The 19015-nt window shown below is 42.6% G+C and overlaps 1 protein-coding gene across 1 annotated transcript in view; it reads left to right on the top strand.

Moving 5' to 3' along the window:
* The window catches only part of DDX31 (DEAD-box helicase 31), a 72545-nt gene that overhangs the window by 39169 nt on the left and 14361 nt on the right, over positions 1-19015 (top strand). The window contains 3 exon segments of the mRNA XM_012744127.2: positions 2829-2910; positions 9066-9177; positions 15174-15342. Coding sequence (XP_012599581.2) covers positions 2829-2910; positions 9066-9177; positions 15174-15342 — 363 coding nt within the window.

Raw genomic sequence — 19015 nt, 5'->3', positions numbered from 1 at the left:
TCTCTCTCTGCTCCATAAACTCATTCAAGTTGTTGCTATGAAGGATTCAAATATAAACCTAAAATTGAAAAGGGAAAACAACAATTACACAGAGGTGAATTATTAGCGTGCCATGTATATTTTAAAGACATAACAAGTACAGTCATCCACTGTGATGATCTTGTCTGGAAAAATAGTATGCCAGCATTCACGTGAGATAAAACATAATGTTCACATCAAAAAGGAGACAACTCAGGGGTGCCAGAGACGTGGCCTTGGAGAGGAAGTTGAGAAGGGTGACGATAGCGAAGTCCTGAAAGGAAAAGATTTAGGTCTTTGGGGGAGAGACTATACAGGGTAGTGTAAGAACATTTATGTGAGGAGGGAAGAGCCCTGCGTGAGTTCCACCTGCTGATGTCTGTTCTGAACGCTCCCCTGCCAAGTGGGCCTGGGCCTGGGCGGCTGCTGCCTGCCTCGTGGGTAGCTGTAATCAGCCTGGACAAAGGGCAGGACCATTATTTTATAGCCGTGTATTATACTTACCGATTTCTGTTTGAGGGAAGGCTACACATTGGATATCTACAGAGAACTATTTCTTTAACTTAATTTTAAAAATCTATTAAGAACTGGTTGCAGAGTGTACAGTGGAAAGAAGCAGACTTGAACCTTTTTAGAATCCAAAACGTACACTCCTAAATACTTTTTAAAGGAGGAGTGGGAGGGAGTTTGTGTATGTTTTGTGCCTAAGAACATGAGAGCCAGGCAGGGGGGTGCCGGGGTGGCTGATAAATCACAAGGAAGATTCAGGAAGGCAGGCTGAGGCTCTCGGCAGCAAGGGCCATCACAACAAATTGCTGCCTGCTTTCATAGACTGAGTGCTGTGGAACTCACCCTGACAATTTAATTTAGCAGACTGGGCAAGAGAGAGGTTCCCTGGCCATGGCTGCCTCTGTCTGAAAGCTCAGAACTTTGCTTCTGTATCCTTTTGACTTCTCCGTATTTGCCAACTTAACTTTTTTCTACTTCCCCTTTAAATGTGTTTCTAATGAAAGTCATCATTGGTTTATTAAAATGTAAATGCTTCATCAAAAACATGTATTTCTTAGATCAGGCATAAGACAGTTCCCTGAATTTATTTATTTATCTACCTCATTTCATACTAAGATGGGGTAATTCAGATCTGTTGATAGACCCATAAATAATCATAGTAGATTTGCTTTGTTCCTCAGAAGTAATGATTTCTTAGAAAGAGGAAGAAGGCCCTTTTAAACTGTAAATCACTCTGGTTCATTCTTAGCTCCTCTCCTCCTCGGGAGTTAGTCCCCCGGCATGGCCCTGTGGACACTCGGCGTTTGTATTGTGCTGTGGCTGGAATCTCAGTGCTTCTGTGCGTTTGAGAAGACTTTGTCTTTCTGTGGCATAGTTTTTATGTACTTGACTATGAATGGCATTATTCTTTTTCCTTCCTGCTTCAAGATTTGACTCCCAAGTTTTTATGATTCTTTTATTTTTGCATTTTCCCTTTTTTTCCCCCTCAAGAAAAAAGTGATGAATAGAGGCAAATCAGGTAGACGAAGTGAAAGGTAGGACTGGGCTGTTTTCACTTTCCTCCAGATCTCCAGGCATAAGTAAGAGGCATGCTCAGTAGCCACATTCCTCTCTCATATGAAAAATAGATTTCCCGTGAACCCATGGGCACTCTCCCTCTGACTCCCATCCTTTCAGCACATGCTCTGCCTGCTCCGATTGACTCTGGCTGCTGTGAAAAGACTTCACATATCCATAGGGCTGTGAGTTGGCAGCAGAGAGAAGATGCTGAGGGGTGGGGGCTGGGGGTGCTCAGGGAGAAGATGACACATCTCAGGTAAATCACTGTCAGAGATGTGACATTTTCATTCATAGCTTTGTTAGAGTAACCTTTGGGAGAAAGGGGGAGAATTGTCTTCTCCCACGTAAGTGGTTGCCATTCATGTTTTAATTTGCTGTTACATTTTTAAAACAACAACAACAAAAAAACCAACAAAATCATTTGTCTTTTTATGATCTATTTTTCTCCTCCAGAACTCTTCCTTCCCTTTCTCTTTGTCCCTGGGCAGCTTTTCAGCAGCTCATGTTTCCTACTTCATCTCTAATACACGAGCCTGTGTCTGCTTCCCACATGCAAATGCTGTGGCCTTGCAGACGACGGGGTGGAGTGTAGGCTTTCCAGACCCCACCGGTAGGCAGGTCCAGCTGTTTTGTTCTGGCTCCTGGTGGCTTCTGTTCACGAGTGAAGCCCAAATGCAGGTTTTAGCAATTTGTGTGTGGCTCTAGATTCATCAGCGATCCTTTGGTCCTCACCTCTTGATAATTAAGAGACAAGAGTAGTGAAGCTCCTCCAGGGTAGAAGAGAGTAGTATTGCTATGCGTGGGGGCTTTGTTCACTTGTTACCCTCCACTGGGGTGTTTACCAGATAACTGTGGATATTTAGCCACCTTTTTCTGTCTTTTAAGTATAAAACTAAAGAGACTATCTGAAATGCTTTTTTGTGTGCTCAAGTCAATGAGCAGGCATACTTGTTTAGCATTCAAGATTTATTAAGAAATAATGACACAGTCCCTATAAAGGAAATTCTAAATGTAACCTATTTTAAATTCATCAAGAAGGAAGGAAATTGTTGAGATTATTATCCTCTCTGTCCCTCCCTTTTGAATTCCTAAGGGTTTAGGAAAATATTCCCTTTCCTGGGAAGGTGTTGCTTCTACTTCATTTCTAACTAGCTTGAGAATAGGCCAGTTTTATGTGTCAGGATTTTGGGTGTTTCAAAAAAGCAAAAAGTTTACCTTGATGTGATTCATTTCTATTACAGCGTTTCTGAGATTAAGATGGAAGATATTTTATCTGTTCTGACAAGGGATGATTGTTTTAAAGGGCGACGATGGGGAAACCAGGTGAGTTTTAATGTTTATTGTGCATGCTGCTAACAGATGTGACTCATTTCTTGATTTGGGACAGTAGAGATTTTGTGTGAGGGTTATTTCCTCTGTCAAGCAAAAGTGTATTTTAAGGACCATGAGCATTAGATGAGGCCAAATATTGATTGTGTTTTTTTCTTTTCTTTGCTTCTGGATGTGTTTGCTAGTCTCATCCAGTTAATGGGCTGTAGTCCATTCTGGAAGTGGGCCAGACAGCAGCAGGCTCCCCAGAAAGGAGGTCTAGCCAGAATGAGACTGGAGGCAGCGTCACATGCTCCACCCTGGTGATCTCTATCCAGATTAAGAGCAAGGACGACTAACTAGACCTGTCCACCCAAGACAGCATGGAAAAAATAAATATCTCTGTGTCTCCTTTCAGATACACTCAGTTCATCCATTTTTTAATGTGTGTGTGCTATTCACAGAGGAAGAGTAAAGTTGAGATCATTAAGAAGAAAAATTTTTATTATCCATGTAGTTCCATATGGAGATTTTGAGCAGGTGCATACAACCCTGAACATCTTTCCTGGTTCTCTTTCTCTTCTAAGGCTTCACCCCCGCTAGACAATCACTTGCCTGCTCCACCCCACCCCATTACTCGGTATATTGTGTGTGTCATGTTGCTGTATGTGATTTTACCTATGAAATATTAACTACTTGAATATCTCACATTTGTTTTCTTATGCCTAAAGACAGACTTGGAAAATCAGAGCCAAATAGATCAAGCTTAAGAATTGCTTTTATGCTTTAGTATGTGCTTTTATTTGGATAGATATTCTCCTTGAGGCAGGGTCTAAATGTCACTGAGCCTGACTTAAGTTCTCTTGTTCCAGAGAGTATCTAAGAAATGTATTTAATAAGAGGAGAGGAAATAATCATAACATCTATTATCTGAGTGTATATTCTGGACCTAGGACTGTGCTAAGCTCTTCACATGCACGATTTCATTTAATCCTCCCAGCAACCCTGTAAGGTAGATATTGCCCCAGTTTATAGATGGGAAAACTGAGACTCGGAGAGGTTAAGGAACTCTCACAGGAGTGCACTAATAATCATTAATCCTTCCAGGATTTTAAATAAGGCAGTCTAACTTTGAAGCATGTGTATTTAACTATATACCAATATGACTCCATTAGTGTTAACTAAACCAAGAACATGGAACCGAATTGCTTTTTAACTAAAGCAATCTCAGCAATCTTCATAGAAGTTAAACTTTAGCCAACAAATGGTAACACAACACAGATCCCTGTGAACAAAAGAGCTAGTAAAGATTCACTTGATCTGCAAATTATTTTAAGTAATATGATATTTCATTTAAAACATCCCAGCCATGCTAGACTTTGAACCATCCTTAATTGCTAGTTTGTTGTCAAGGGAATCGACTGGTAACCACAGAGATCTTCATTGGTCTTGGCATACTTCAGTTCTTTTGGACCTGTTGTAAATTCTAGTTAAGATTTTTTTTCTTTTTGTTTTTTTTTTTAAATGTTCCCACAGATAATTTATTCAGGCTCCAGGATGGCTCTTTGACATCAACAGGGAACAGCTTGAGGAGGCGTTTTAGCGGAATGGCTAAGAGCATGGCCTTTGGATCAGATTCCTGATCTGTCACTCACTAGCTATGTGACTTTGGGCAAGCATTGGGCCTTTCTGAACCTCAGTTTCCTCATTTGTAAATTGAGGTAATAATAGTGTTCTTCTCACAAGGCAATCGGAGAGTTGTGTGAGCAGTAGTCCTCAAGCCCCATTTACAACGCACAGTACCAAACGGTATTTATTGTCATTACTACTATTATTGTTATTATTTGTAGTCACATAAGTCAGTAGCAGATGTGAAATTGAAGCCCAGGCTCAGTGACATGAATGCCATTGCCCCTTTTTTGCTTAATCACAATAAGTGGAACATTAGCATCTGCTTGCTGTCCAAAAATAAGAGCAGTAAAATTACAAAATGAGGCAGTAGAAGTTTGATCAAACCTAGTCTTAGGTATACTCTTTCTGGGACTGGCTTTGGTGTCAGTCTGTATCCCTGAGCACGGATCATTTCTCTCCAGGGAGTTGATCGTTGTGTGTGTCTGCGCAGCTTAGGGAAGCTGCAGAAGCAGAGGGCGTTAAGTCCCTCCTGAAGGACATGTCCCCAATGAAGGAGCAAAGCAGCTGCATTTCCCTCTGCTCTTTCAGCAACAAGCCACAGTCATTTTTTTTTTAACATCTGCCCTTCTGTGGCCCTACAGCATCAATTCTCCTCCTTAAGCCTTTTCCCTGGCTTGAGGCCAGCCTCGAAGCTTTTCTGAGACTTGAGGAACCATTATAACATCCGGGGTAAGAACCGCATCCCAGAGTCACACAGACAAGGATCTGAATCCTTGCCTCATAGCTGGTAGCTCTGCAACGTTGGGCAGATAATCTTCTCCCCAGCCTCAGTTTTCCTATCTGCAAAATGAGGAGAACAAGAGTACCACTCTCTTAGATTGCTGTGAGGTTTAAATAAAATGAGGCATAATGTACTCTGTACAGTTCCAGACCATGTAAATTCCTAGGGCCGGAAACTCTGTCTTATTATCTCAGCCCAAGCTCCTGCCATGATGGCTAGGACTGAATTGGATAGCTTGCTATATTTAAGGTGTTTTGATCTTTGTTTTTAGAAAGAAAGAATGCTAAGCAAGGTTGGGGCTTTCACTGACACTGATACAACCGGTTAACTTAGAAAGCTAAATTAATCATGCTAAGTTCTAGGTGTCATGTTGCTAAAGACCTGGCTTATTGGGTCAAATTGAACTTTAATTCAAAGGAAAAAAGAAAAACTAAACTAAAGTATGTTACTAATTATTAGATCTACAGCCTGAGAGAGTGTTTTATGTGTACAATCTATGTCAGTAGTAAAAAGAATAAGGTAGATGCTGGATACAACTTTTAATTCCATTTTGCATAAGAAATACAGTATGTCTTAATTGCTGCTTTCCTTTTGGGAAAGTCTTGAGCATATGATGCTAGGCACATAACTGTAGGTGCAGTGGATAGGCTTTTTGTACATATATCCAAGGTGCCTCGTTATAATGCCCCTCTTCACCCAGCTTGATTGAAGTCCATTGTAAATGTCCCTTTGGCACATACATTTTTGGGCTTCTGTGAAAATACAGAAAGCGAGTGAAGCATCTGTAAAATGTATATTTCATATTTAGGCATATAAAATATATATAGCTATGTCTGGGTGTGTGAATGTTCACCCACCTACAAAGAGAATAAATTTGATCTTTCAACTTTACCGAGAAGCACTCAGAAGGTTCTAGGGACCATGGGGGTAAAACTCAGCATGGCAATAAAGTGATTAAAATAAAATCATTTCGTATACAAAAACCTTCCCTTATCATTGCTACCATCTAAAACTTTTTATAACAGAAATAGTCCAGCCTAGTTATCTTAGACTCATCTGTTGCTCCTTGATAGGTATGAAATTTTCATCACCAAAGTATACACACACCCAAACATTTTTCCTACAAGTTTTTTTGTTCTATGCAATATGCCAGTAAACTTACCCTAACAAACTGTTGCTGCCATTATGAGATTTTAAGTAAATTCAGAGCCCCTTGCTCATCCTTTTTCATGGCCTGTTCTTTCCAAGATCACTAGGGTATTAGAGACAAAGGTGTGTTGAGTTTGGATAGACGGTTGAAAATGTGTTTTCCTGAACTGCCCGTGGTCCAGCAGCCGCGAGTTCGCTTCATTAACCAGTCCTGAATCCCCGTCTTTGAGGGTGGGACAGCCAGGCCTGCCAGGTGCTCGTGTGCCCTCGGGGCTTTGACCCACTCTCCTTACGGTTTCCCCATCTGGGGCAGAGACTCTGCCGCCTAACTCTGCCCCCTCGTCTTCAGTTTAAATTTAGACAGTCCTCCCCAGAAGACAACTGAAAAATACCTCGTTCACTCTCGAGGGGCAATTTTAAAGTAAAGTATTTCTGGAAATGGAGTGTAGGGAGGAGTAAGAGGTGTTTTTTTCTAAGTGTATATATTGTGTTTTCTGTCATTAATTTTTTCTTATATTTTACTAAAACTGACCTCATCATTTCAAACATGTGAACCTAGTTTTATCGGGTTTTTTTCTACCTATTTCACTTGTATACACACTCACATTATATATATGTAATTTTTTTTGGTTGGTTGGGAAGAAAAGATGCCTCATTTTGAAACCTAAAGGGGGGAATAAGAAAAGCCCTTTGTAATATATTGCCATATTATCACTAAATCCCCTGACAGTTGTGACACAGAAGCAAGTCACCTGTCACTTAAGCTTGAGGTCTCTTTAATTTTCTCCTGGAATTCGCACCAGGCTGTCTTTAATTTGAGGCCTTTATTGGAATTCTGAAACCTCTCTGCCTCCCTGGCTCTCAGATCTATTCTGAGAGCTGTTACAGAATGTATACAATAACCAACAGAGGGATTCGGAGAGGGCTGGAGCTCTGTTTATTTAACACTCTAGAGGGATTTTTGTGCTTATTCGGTCCTGGCTGCCCGGCTTTCAATATCGCTTTGACAACCATTCTGCCCTTCTCATTAATTTTAAACAGTTAAAACACAGGAAAAAGAGGAAAAAGTTTTCATTATTAAAGTGCTTTACTTTTTAATAACAGAGGATTCTGTCCGCCAGGGGAAAGGGCATCCTCGCTAATTTCACATTCATATTAAAAAAAAAAACGCAGAGAAGGTGACAGTTGCACTGCTGAGGTGGCTTAACGAAAGGAGGGCAGCAAAAAAAGTTTGCATTTCATATCAGTTAAGAGGGTAAAAAAAAAAATCCTTGTTAATGACAATAGCAAATGTCCACTTTGGTAACACATCTCCTGAGTGACTTTTCTCCTGACACTTTAGCGGATAGAACCCTGAGGGGGACCTTGTACTGTGAAATCAGCTAGGCTGTCATCAACCAAACAGGTAGCAGGAATGATTTGACTAAACTAAAAACATTTTCAGATTGTTAAATCTCTATTAATATAGAGATGAATGTTGATCCAAAGAATGGGGCTTTTTCTTCTCTCTCCTTTGTTCTTTCTCTGTCATTCTGAAAAGTGAAAGAGGCTTGGAGAGTCTAGGTTAGGCCAGATGCAGGCACCCGTACCCTCTCTGCTGCAAGGTTAAAAAGTCTGACCCGGGCCTCACACTGGCTCTTCCCCAGGGTCCCACGATGCGGGATGGTAGAGTGAGAGGCTTAATAGCGCCTCTCAGATGGTCAGCATCCTTTGGCACATTGGCCCCATTGGGTTGGAGAATCTGTGTTCCCTCGGATCTCATTTTCACATTCAAGTAGAAAGCGTTCGAGTTTGTTTTAAGATACAGGAAACAAAACCCACTGGTTTTTAGTGGGGATATTTAAAAAGGAAATCTTTTCTCTGGGACTGTTAAAGGATGAAAAGGAAATGATTGTATACCTTATTAACATTTTCCATCTGTAGGGTATTTCGGTGCATACAGATGGTACTTACAGAGGAACGGTTTGCTGCAAAGATCCAGGCCGTCTTTGAATGTGGTTTGCTGGAATAGCCCACTCCTTAATAGGTTCCTGGGAACTCAGCACAGTGATTATGGGCTGAAGGAATGAATCTAAAACACTCAAAGTCTGAACCTCTCTAGGAATTGAGGAAGCCTGCTCTGAAATTCAACAATAGGGGTAACTTTTAATGGCAGAATTTTAGGCGGGTCATTGTGGAATGCTCTTAAAGAGGAATTGCCAGTGTTCTTCCCCTGGTGAGCGTAAGAGAAGGGAGATTTATAGAAGATAAAAGACTCATTTGAAAATACTTTATGTTCAATGATGTTTGAACTGAACTTGGAAAATTCCAGAGTGTCTCTAGTGGTCTTTCATTTTGAACATGCAAGAGAAGGTCAGGAAGAAAAGTAAGTAAATAAGTAAATAAATAAACAGACCTGATCTGCTCCCTCTTAGAGCCACCCTGATCATTGCTTGACTTTAACATCTTTTTAGCTCCATTTTTTTCCCTAGTAATATTGAAAGGATTACCCTTCTTGGCCCCTAGGTAGTTACTGTGCGATTTTACTGTTATTAAATCTATTATAAACTGCTTCATTATTTCTGACTCTGACTCTCTCTCTCCTTTAATCCTTCCGTCACCCTCCCAGAAATCCCATGCTGTTGGCCCCCAGGAAATCCGAGAGCGAGCCACGGTCTTGCAGACAATATTTGAAGATTACGTGCACTCCAGTGAGAAGAGGGTCTCCTGGGCAAAGCAAGGTCAGTCGATTTCTTAGGTGATTATGGAATGGGTGGCCCAGCGGTGCACTATCCCCCACCTTCACCCACACGCCCCCAAACAAGTAGAGTCCAACTTGGGATCTCTGCTCACAAGCCAAAGCCTTCAATCTCCATAATTCTGCAGGGTTTGGAAGCAGGCACGGAAGGCTTTAAAGTGATATTAAATGTTAATTTCATCCTTCCCCATGTTTTGCACAAATGAGGCTTTATCTTGGCTTATATCAGGACTAGAGCTTTGACCCAACAACTTGGATCTTAGGGATCCGTTTTTCTCTTTCTTTGAAAACCAGATAGAAGAGATGTGTCACGTCAGTAGAAATAGTTGTAAAGATGAAAATTAGAGATGAAGGTAAGGGCTGGAAATACTAGACCTGAGCAGTTCCTATTTGAAGGTACAAAGAAAAATGAGAAAGAACAGTGGTGAGGAAGAGCCATATACCATGAACTCAATTCCTAGGAAATTTATAAAAGAGTTAGGTATTGATGTAATATTCAGATCCTTTGTAGAATAAATTGGCTCCTGGGATCACCAGACCCTAGGTGTGGTCTTGGCAGTTCACTTTGAGCAATGAGCAGTGTGAGGGGAATGGGGCTTATGATAGCTGATGCTTTTTTATAGTGGAATATCTTGGCTGGTGACTGACTCGTGTGCTAATGAGACTTACTCCATGTTGGAGGATCTGCGATTCTTTTTGTTAGTTGCCTGCTATTTTGGAAAGAAATGCTAGGCTGGCTTACCAATATAGGAATAGTGTAGCACCCTTTCTTTTTACAAATAGAAATACCTTCTTTAAAATCATTCAGTTAGCAAATATTTATTGAATTAGGCACTGTTCTGAGTGCTTGGAATATATGAAGTCAAAACAGACAAAAATCTTCACCTTTGTTCTCCTAACATTAGTGGAGTGTGGAGACAGCAAACAGTGAGCAAATAAATATAATAAATAAAGTAGATAGCCTATTTAAAGGTGATAGAGCTGTGAAAAAATAGAGCAGGATAAGGGAGATGAAGGGGCTGACTGAGCAGGGTGCATTTTAAATCAGGTGATCAGAGTGAGCCTCCTTGTGAAGGTGATACTTGGGTTTTCCTCTGAGTGAAGTGGAAGTTATTGGAGGGCCTTGAGCAGAGACATGGTGATCTGACAAAGGTTTGAGAAAGGTCACCTGGCTGCTGCATGAGAGTAGATTGTGGGGGCAAGGGTGAAAGCTGGGAGGCTGGTTTGGGGGCACTGTGGTCACCAGGAAATAGATGATAAAAACAGGTTAGTCAGCAAATATTTTCAAGTACCTGTTATATATACCTTTAACACATTATAAAAGCATCCTTGGTTGCTTTCATAAAACTCAAATAAGTCAGAACTGCACAAGGTAAAAGATGAAGTCCCACTAATTGCCACCGTATACCCTGTGTATATACTGTATATCCTTATAGACTTTTCACTAATAGTATCCTGTCTTAGCATTTCCCTAAAGTGAATTCAACGGTTCCTAAGGGCTTTCCTATTTGCCTGTCTCTAGAGGAGTACTAGAATATGTCTCTCAAGAGGAATAGGGTATTTATCACAGTGTAACTTCACAGAGTTTGGACCTTTGATGAAAGTTAGGCAAATTCAGCTGGCTGTGCAGAACATAACTAGGTATTGTGCTGCTGAATTTCAGGGCTAATAACAAAGTTTCAATGGAAAGAAATAAATCAAACCCACACTATCATCTTCAATTTTAGTGTCAATGTTTTGGGTATTTTGGCAAGACTACAACTTTTCAAGGTGTCTGGGTCATCAGAGTAGAAGTTACAGTCAGCAGTCCTTAGAAAATTTGGTTTTGAGTCTTCTCTCATCATTTTCACCATTGAACTTGTTAATACTGAGAAACAAGCAGAGTTGTCTTCTGTTTAAAGCAGCAGTCTCCAACCTTTTTGGCACCAGGGACTGGCTTCATGTAAAACAATTTTTCCACAGACTGGGGTTGGAGGGGATGGTTTTGGGATAATTCAAGTACATTATGTTTATTATGCACTTTATTTCTATTATTACATTGTCATTTGCCACTCACTGATATGAGTCTGCAAGCAATTGATTTATTATGGTCTCTGTGCAGTCAAACCTCTATCCTAATGATAATCTATATTTCCAGCCGCTCCCCAGCATTAACATCACTGCCGCAGCTCTACCACAGATCAGGCATTATATTCTCATAGTAGCTCACAACCTAGATCCTTGCATGCACAGTTTGCAGTAGGGTTCCTCCTCCTATGAGAATCTAATGCTGCCCCTGATCTGACAGGAGGCGGAACTTATGCAGTGATGCAAGCAGTGGGGAGCGGCCGTTAATACAGATGAAGCTTCACTTGCCGGCCTTCCGCTCACCTACTGTGCAGCCCAGTTCCTAACAGGCCACAAACTGGTACCAGTCCAAAGCCCAGGAGTTGGGGAATGCAGGTGTTTAAAGGATATTAGATCAGGGTCACTCCTCAGTGTATATAAACGACAAAGGAAATAAATATATTCTTTCTCTCATTTGCTAATTGATTTCCACAGCACAGTCTATGGCAGATTTTAGTCATCCCATTTCAAATGTGAAGCTCTCCAATATTCTTTTCTCTCCTGTTACTTAAAATTGTGAATTCTGGAGGTTTGGGAGAATATACATGTATTTGCCACCCTGAAGGTATTGAATTCACAACATAGGAACAGCCACTGCTCTGTATAGGGTGAGATTATCTTTTGCATTTCAATCTGCATATGCAAATTCTCCACTACTGACTTGCTACCCTTTTATGCCATTGCAGAACCCACCTCATGAATAATTAACAAAGCAGCTGGCTTTTGCCTTTATGGCAGAAAACTAGTTGGAAACTGGGCCAAGTGTGCATTTGTTTTCCTTTTGCATTTTCTGACCCAGTCCTTGTTAATAACCAGCATTTAATTGTTGTCAGTTTTCAAAAGCAGTTACCCTTTTTTTCCTCTCACTTCTTAGCCTCTTTCAGCTAAGGATTCAAGTTATAAAAATAATGGTAACATGAGTTTAAATTCCAAACTCAGGAACAAAAATTTCAGAAAATGGAGTCCTCCACCTGCAGATGACCACTGTTGCTGTGGTTTAATCATGTCCATCTTCAGGTCTCCCTGAAGAGCAGAAACTCCATGTGTAGGATTTATGCCTGTGCTTGGAAGGGATGCTTCTCAAAGTCCAGAAAACCCATGCTAGTGATGACAAATCATCCTTCTCCCCTCAGTGGGAGCAGAGGTAGGCTGGGCACTTTGCCAAATGCTTTGTCTTTAAGAGAATTGTAACAAGACACCTCCTTTCTGGCATTCTCTCAGTAGTAGTTGCCGCTGGTGATTCAGTGGGAAGATGCATGTGCCCTTCCTCTGTGTAGATGGGTGCCTTGTGGGGCAGGGTGGGGTGGGAGGAGTGAGGATTATTCTCACCTTTCAGGCCAGAGTTTTATTCCTTTCTACCTCCTTAATCTTAAGAGTCATTCACAAAATACCATTATTTCTGATCCAGATGTCCAGGAATGAAAAAGGACAAATTGTCCATGTGGGATATTTTAAAATAGATTTCCACTAATTCATGTACCTTAAATAGTTGGCACGAAATAGGAATCAGGGACTGTAATGCACTGAGAGCTAATTGCCTGTAGCTTCATTCATCACCCCAAATAACTGTCTACTTTTGTTACTTCTCTGTTTTCTGCTCGTGTTGGTCCCATAGCCCCTATTCCTCCTATACATCCTAGACATTGCCAACATGAGCCACTTCCTGCCCCCTGGAAGGTCCTACAAACAGGTGCTGCTGCATCTGAAATTCCTGCTTCTCTGTATTATCCAAACATGGGAGTCCATGCAAGTACGTGAGGACAACCAACTATAGCTGTCCCCACTGGGACAGGAGCCTTGAGGACAAGGAGGTTTAGTAAAAATATGCAGTGCGAAATGCTGCCTGACCAGTTGTCTGGGGAGAAAACACTTCCTGCCATTTCTTGGCAAACTCATTATCCCTGTAAAGTTAGCTGGGCCACCTACGTCTCCTGGGACAGATGCTCTCAGTGCTCAGCTCCTAAGATTGGTAGAAAGAAGGAAAGGGAGAGAGGTGAGCAAGGCGGAAGCCCAGGGGCTAATCCACTTACACAGAAGAGAGGTACAAAATGCAGAGACCTGGGGCAGTGTTTGGGTAACTGAGGTTTGGAAAGCACCGACTCTTGGTTTGGTTTGGTTTCAGACTGGTTTTTTTGTAGACCCCAAGGAAATGTTGGGGGTTGAGGAAAGAAAGGGAGGTAGAGAAGAGGCTTAAATCTCCTGGGTCATTGTAGTTGTAGAGTTTCTCTCCCTGAGGACTTGACTATGCAGCTCTGTGTCTAGGAGCCTGGTGTCAGAACCCTCCAAACAGTACAGACCATTTGAAGTGTTAGATTTTCTTTGAAAAAGTCCCCTATTATTAAAAAGGGGAGTAAGCACAGATTTAAGAGAGGGGTGCAAAGGAGTTGCCTTGGTTATTATTTCTCATCGATTGGGAAAAGGAGTTCACTTTGCTCAGTAAATAGAGCTTTGATGGATTCCCCAGGATCCTTCCAGGAGCTGATCTGTTAAAATGACACTTTTTATTACTGTTCATAAACGCCAATCTCCAGGTGCTGCTGGGATATTACGTTTAAGCTGTGGGCAAACTTGCCAGTCCAGTGGCTCAACAAGTGAGGGTGAGGAAGGCTGGGGTTTAGTGGCTCCTGTCATCAGCTGATGCAGGGCTGGGCTCTGGCTTGGCTGTCAGAAGAGCAGGGTTGGAAGGAAAGAGATCAGGGCTGGAGTGGGGAGCCCTTTTCAGGACAATTCCCTCCTTCCTTAGAGTGAGAAGAGGGCAGACACCCGATTCTCATTGTTATTTCAAGATATTCAAGGGAGAACCTGGGATAGGGCAATCTTTACTCAAAGGAATGCCTAGTTAAGGTGTAGCCAAAGCTCCACCCACCTAGGAACTGAGTCTGGCTCTTCTCTGGTGAGAGCTGGGATCTAGAACAAGGACTCCTTATCTTAACTTCAAAATGGGACTAAAAGTTTCCTGCCAGAATATTTGATGAACTTCTCTAAACTGTTGGCAGTCCTCAAGAGGTAAACCATTTCATGGGCCATTTTAGATATTTAATAATCTCCTTTCTCTTTTGAAAAATTCTTTTTATTTTTTTCATTTCCTTTTCTGCGCATTTTTTGAATGAGTAAGAAGCACTGTATTGCTCAATCCTAGATACTTTTAGAGTGCTTGGTTTTAAGGTCCCATGAACACAGGAAGAAGTGGTACTGGTGATTGCCTCTGGGGGGAGCTGGAGGTGGGGCTTGTGGCGGAGAGGCATTCATGGTGGTGTCATTCATTCGTAGCAAGCATGACAGTCACTAAAGCCATTAGAGCTCCCCAAATTTTGTGACACTTGCATGCATTAACTATTTAAAAAATAACTAAAATTTAATTAGGAAAACATTTTTCTAATATAAATGTCTCATTAATGATTTCCTCATTGTCATAAGAAAATGGTATCTTATTTTGATCATTTCTTAGTCTCTTCAGTCAGTCTGTCTTTCATTCATTTATACCACAAACATGTATCAAGTGCCTGCCATGTGCCAGGTGCTGTGCTAGGCCCTGAGACTATGGCAAAGAAGAAAACAGGGCCATGGCCTGTTGGATTGTTACGAGCTCTGGGTAAAGTCTGAAATTTTATTGGGTTTATTCACTATGATAAATGAGTGATAGTCAAATGATAATTGAGTCCTATATAGTTTTTGGTTTTGTTCATTTTGTTGTGTTTTTTAGGAATTAAGCAAAGATACAGAAGCATAGATTTAGGTTGGTAGTGTATGTTCTAACTGTCCTGGTGGTGCTCCCATTGCCTGGCAAGACGCAGGCTGTAGGATAACCATTAGGCTAGGGCAGCTTTGGAACTCCAGGCTGACAGCCTCCCTCTCCCATCATTTGTCTTTCAGCTCTGCAATCCTTCATCCGAGCCTACGCAACCTACCCCAGAGAGCTGAAGCACATCTTCCATGTTCGATCCCTCCACCTTGGGCATGTGGCTAAGAGCTTTGGGCTAAGAGATGCCCCCCAAAATCTTAGTGTCTCAGCTATAAAGAAGAGGAAAGCAAACCCGAAAAGGTAAGAAGAACTGAATTTGCCCTGTGACAAATGGCTGCAAGCCAGATGAGTGTGGAGAGCTCTGTTCAGACAGCAACGATGAGATGGTATTGGCAGGCTGAAACCCTCAATGTGAACTCATACCACTGGGGTCTGCCCTTCTGCTAATACAGTAAACACTTGGAACAAGAGGAAAAATACCTAATCTTGCAGAAACTCAGTGGTGTCTCCTGTTGGGCCCACATGTAGTGGGGTTCACAAGAGTAGCAAGACAAAATGACTGGGGTCATGTTCACTGTCCACCAGTAGAGTAACTGGGGGACTGGCCAGTAGTTGTGCAGTGGTCCACCCTGGAAAGCGTCTGAGATTCATACAAAGACTCATTATGTATTCCGTGTAGCTAGCCCTGGTGGCATACCTTGTCCCATTGAGATGCGAGGGGCGAGTGCCTGAGCCTCAGATTCCAGGCGCTGCTGAAGCCCAGATCTCCCTGGCATGCTGGGTCCCGGGGATTAGCACCAGGCTCCGTGGTGCTGAGATGCACTTCTAGTGCGGGGCTGTCACTGAGGCAAGAGCAATGAACTCTTCCAGTCTTCTCCCAAAAAGTGCAGTTCTGCAGCCATCCAGAGTCCTAGTGAGAGCAGACTCAGGGAAGGGCATTGCCCTGTGTGTAGGAGGCTACTCTGAGTTCATCTTCACAGTGCTGAAATGCTTTCCCTCAGCACATTGCATTTGTAAAAGGTCTTCCTCTCCTCAAAGCTATGGTATGTTTTTAGTACCAGACCCAGCCCTCACAGGAGCTAGAGCGTGTGGGACCCCCATGAGCTACTCTTGGAGGGAACTTTGGGGTGAATGGCCAGGATTGCTTATGCAGGTGCGGTGGGAAGGCGCCGCTGAACAGATGTTTGGGGGCACAAAGACTTTTCTTTCACTTGCCATGGGCGCCAGTTACTTTGCATTGTATATCCTTCCTTTTACACATTAATTACAAATGCCACAGTATCCCTGCCCCGACTCTGAGAATCTGTGGGCAGTGCCATGCTTTGCGGCGTATTCCCCTGCAGCGTCTGGCTTGCTCATTCGCTGAGATGTGTTGATTACTCCGTCAGCCTTGTCAGGGCCCAGTTTGCCTAGCCTGCCACGGCAAAGGGAGGAGGACTGCGCAGTGTAGGGAAATGGCCATGGTCTTAGATTTGGGGAACTTGGATTTAAGTCCCAACTCCGTTCTGATGTGAATTTTAGACCTTATCGTTTCTTAATGTCTCAGTTCCTTACTCTCCTCATCTGCAAAAAAGAAAAAAATCCATATTTTCAGTTACTTCACAAGATTGTTTTGAGAATCAAAATTAGGTGATATGTGTAAACATGCCTTTGGAACCATGCAGGGCCCTACAGATGAGGCTCCTTAGGACAGAGAGCTGGAAAGCAGAGGGGTTAAGATTCACAGACATCCAGCTTGGCCTGTGTGAGGATTTGGCACCTGCACAGCTCTCTGTGATGGATACAGTGTTGCTTAATTCTAGTCCTGATTTTGGAATTTTTAAGATGGTTGATTTCTTTCTGATATGAATAACCCTCACATAGGACAATGCTCTAGTAATTCTGTGAGGCCGATATAAACTATTTCTCTGGATGCTTCTGTACTATAATGCCCAGGTTAGAATAAGCGGATCCAGCTCTGGTTTCTTCTGGGCAGTTTTGAAGTGCAGGGCTGCTGAACAGGGCTGCATGCAGCCCAGAGCCTTCTCTGCTCACCCTCTGCTGGAGCCAGGTCTTCTCCCAGAGGGCCAAGATACCTCAGCTCTACCCACAGACACACATGGCTGTATCAAGATTTTGGGCTGCAGTGCCCTATGGTTGGGTTCCTGTCTTTGGATTTGCTATTGCTGATATCTTTAATTTCAAGTGTGTAATGGAGCCATGAGGCTTTCTGGTCAGCATCTGAGAGTGGCCTCATAATCAGAAGTCTGACCACTGTGTCACCTTTTCTGAAATGCTGACACTTAGAGAAGGTAGGAATAGACCTGCCAAATGATGAACTATTAAGAAACATATCTCTGTTTTTTCCTCTCCCCCAAAATAAATGCAATCCCAGTGTTTTGTTGTTAGCAGATGATCTACCTTTATGGCTAGAAATTTCATTAGCAAGTGTTAATCCAGATAGCAGCTCTTCAGACCAGGACGTCCTCAGCCCCTACCCAGATCCTGGAAAAGAGGCATTTGGGAGGGGGAGTTGGAGACAGCATTGTCCTTACCTTGAGAAGCCGCTAGGGAGAGAGAACCCGCCGCCTCCTGCCTCAGCTGACCCTCACTAGCAGATGGGCACCAAGACCACTATACCCCTGTGAGCGGGGGATTTAACAGGGCTTTATTTAGGGAAGAATGGACTGATTAGCTGATAAAGAGCATGTAAGATGGTATGGGGCAGCCTTTGATGTCTGGCTGGCGCGGCAGGGAGCCGGGCAGTGAGTGACAGCAGTGTGTCACAGGATTACTCCGCCCGTGACAATGCCGCTCTCTGTTCCTGCCATGTCACCACCCTGTTACAGCTACTTTTCCCGTTGTTATGCTTTCTTTTGAAGGCATTTCTCCCCGAACTCCCCGCATCCTCCGCCCCCCGCCCCGCCTTTCTAAGGCAGACGGGCACTAGAGGATACAGTAGGTACTGTTTTTCATTTGGGGAAATCTTGTCACTCCTGGAGGAGGAATGACTTTGCAGCTAATCTGCACATGGACCGTATAATTGTGGTCAGGGCAAGCAGCAGAGAAAACCTGACAGATTTTCCACACCTCAGTCAGGGCTCAAGCAAATGCCAGTTGCTGCTTTTTGAGGACTGGAAAGAAAAGTCCATTAAACCCCACAAAGTGCGGAGAGTTATGCTGTGGCCACAATTATTGTTCTGAGCTGAGACTTTACTCTGAAATCCATCTGTCAAGAAAGAGAATGGGTTCCTTCTGCTTTGTATGGGTGAATAAAATAATAGTACTAAATTCTCTAAACTGTCCCGCATACCATGTTACGGTGTTTACTGCCCAGAATAATTATATATTATGTGCAAACCTGTGATCGCTGCAAATCAAATCCATCTGACTGTAAGCAGAAGCCTGCCTCACCTGTCACACGCCAAGCAGGAGTTCAGACTGGCCTAAAATGTGAATTGAGGGCAGGTCAGGTTAGGAGACTGTTAGGCATTTCCACTATCTCTTCTATTGCCTTTATTTCTTTATTCGACCACTTTTCAGAAAAAGAAAATAAATAGTTAATGTCCCCAAATGAGATCTTAATAACTAGGTCTCTGTTGACTTTTTCAGTCCTCAGTTCTGAAATGGAACACTAAATATTTTCCCTCTACACACAGAAATACAGTCATAGTCACAAAAACTCTCTGACACCTGCACACAAACCTGTCAAAACAACCCCCGACCCCAAACACCGACATACACATGTACACAGGTAGTTGGTGCTATTGTTAAAATATTCAATGGCCCGTTAGCAACATCCATCACGGAAACAGCATTTTCCTCCCATGAAATGCAGTTCTTGTTTGGAAGCTATGTAGGTTCTGCAGTTCTTGAGAAGCAAAGGTAACATATCCTTCCAGAAGCTCCACCTTTCGAGGTAATGCTGAAACCAACACTTCTGCTAGGAGAGGCAGAGCTGTGCTGTGTGCCAGGGCGTCTGCCTAGGCAGTCA

Source organism: Microcebus murinus, chromosome 12, assembly GCF_040939455.1.
Source record: "Microcebus murinus isolate Inina chromosome 12, M.murinus_Inina_mat1.0, whole genome shotgun sequence".
NCBI lineage: Eukaryota > Metazoa > Chordata > Mammalia > Primates > Cheirogaleidae > Microcebus > Microcebus murinus.
Note: the sequence above shows the minus strand (reverse complement) of the source record. Positions and strands in the feature narration are given on the sequence as shown.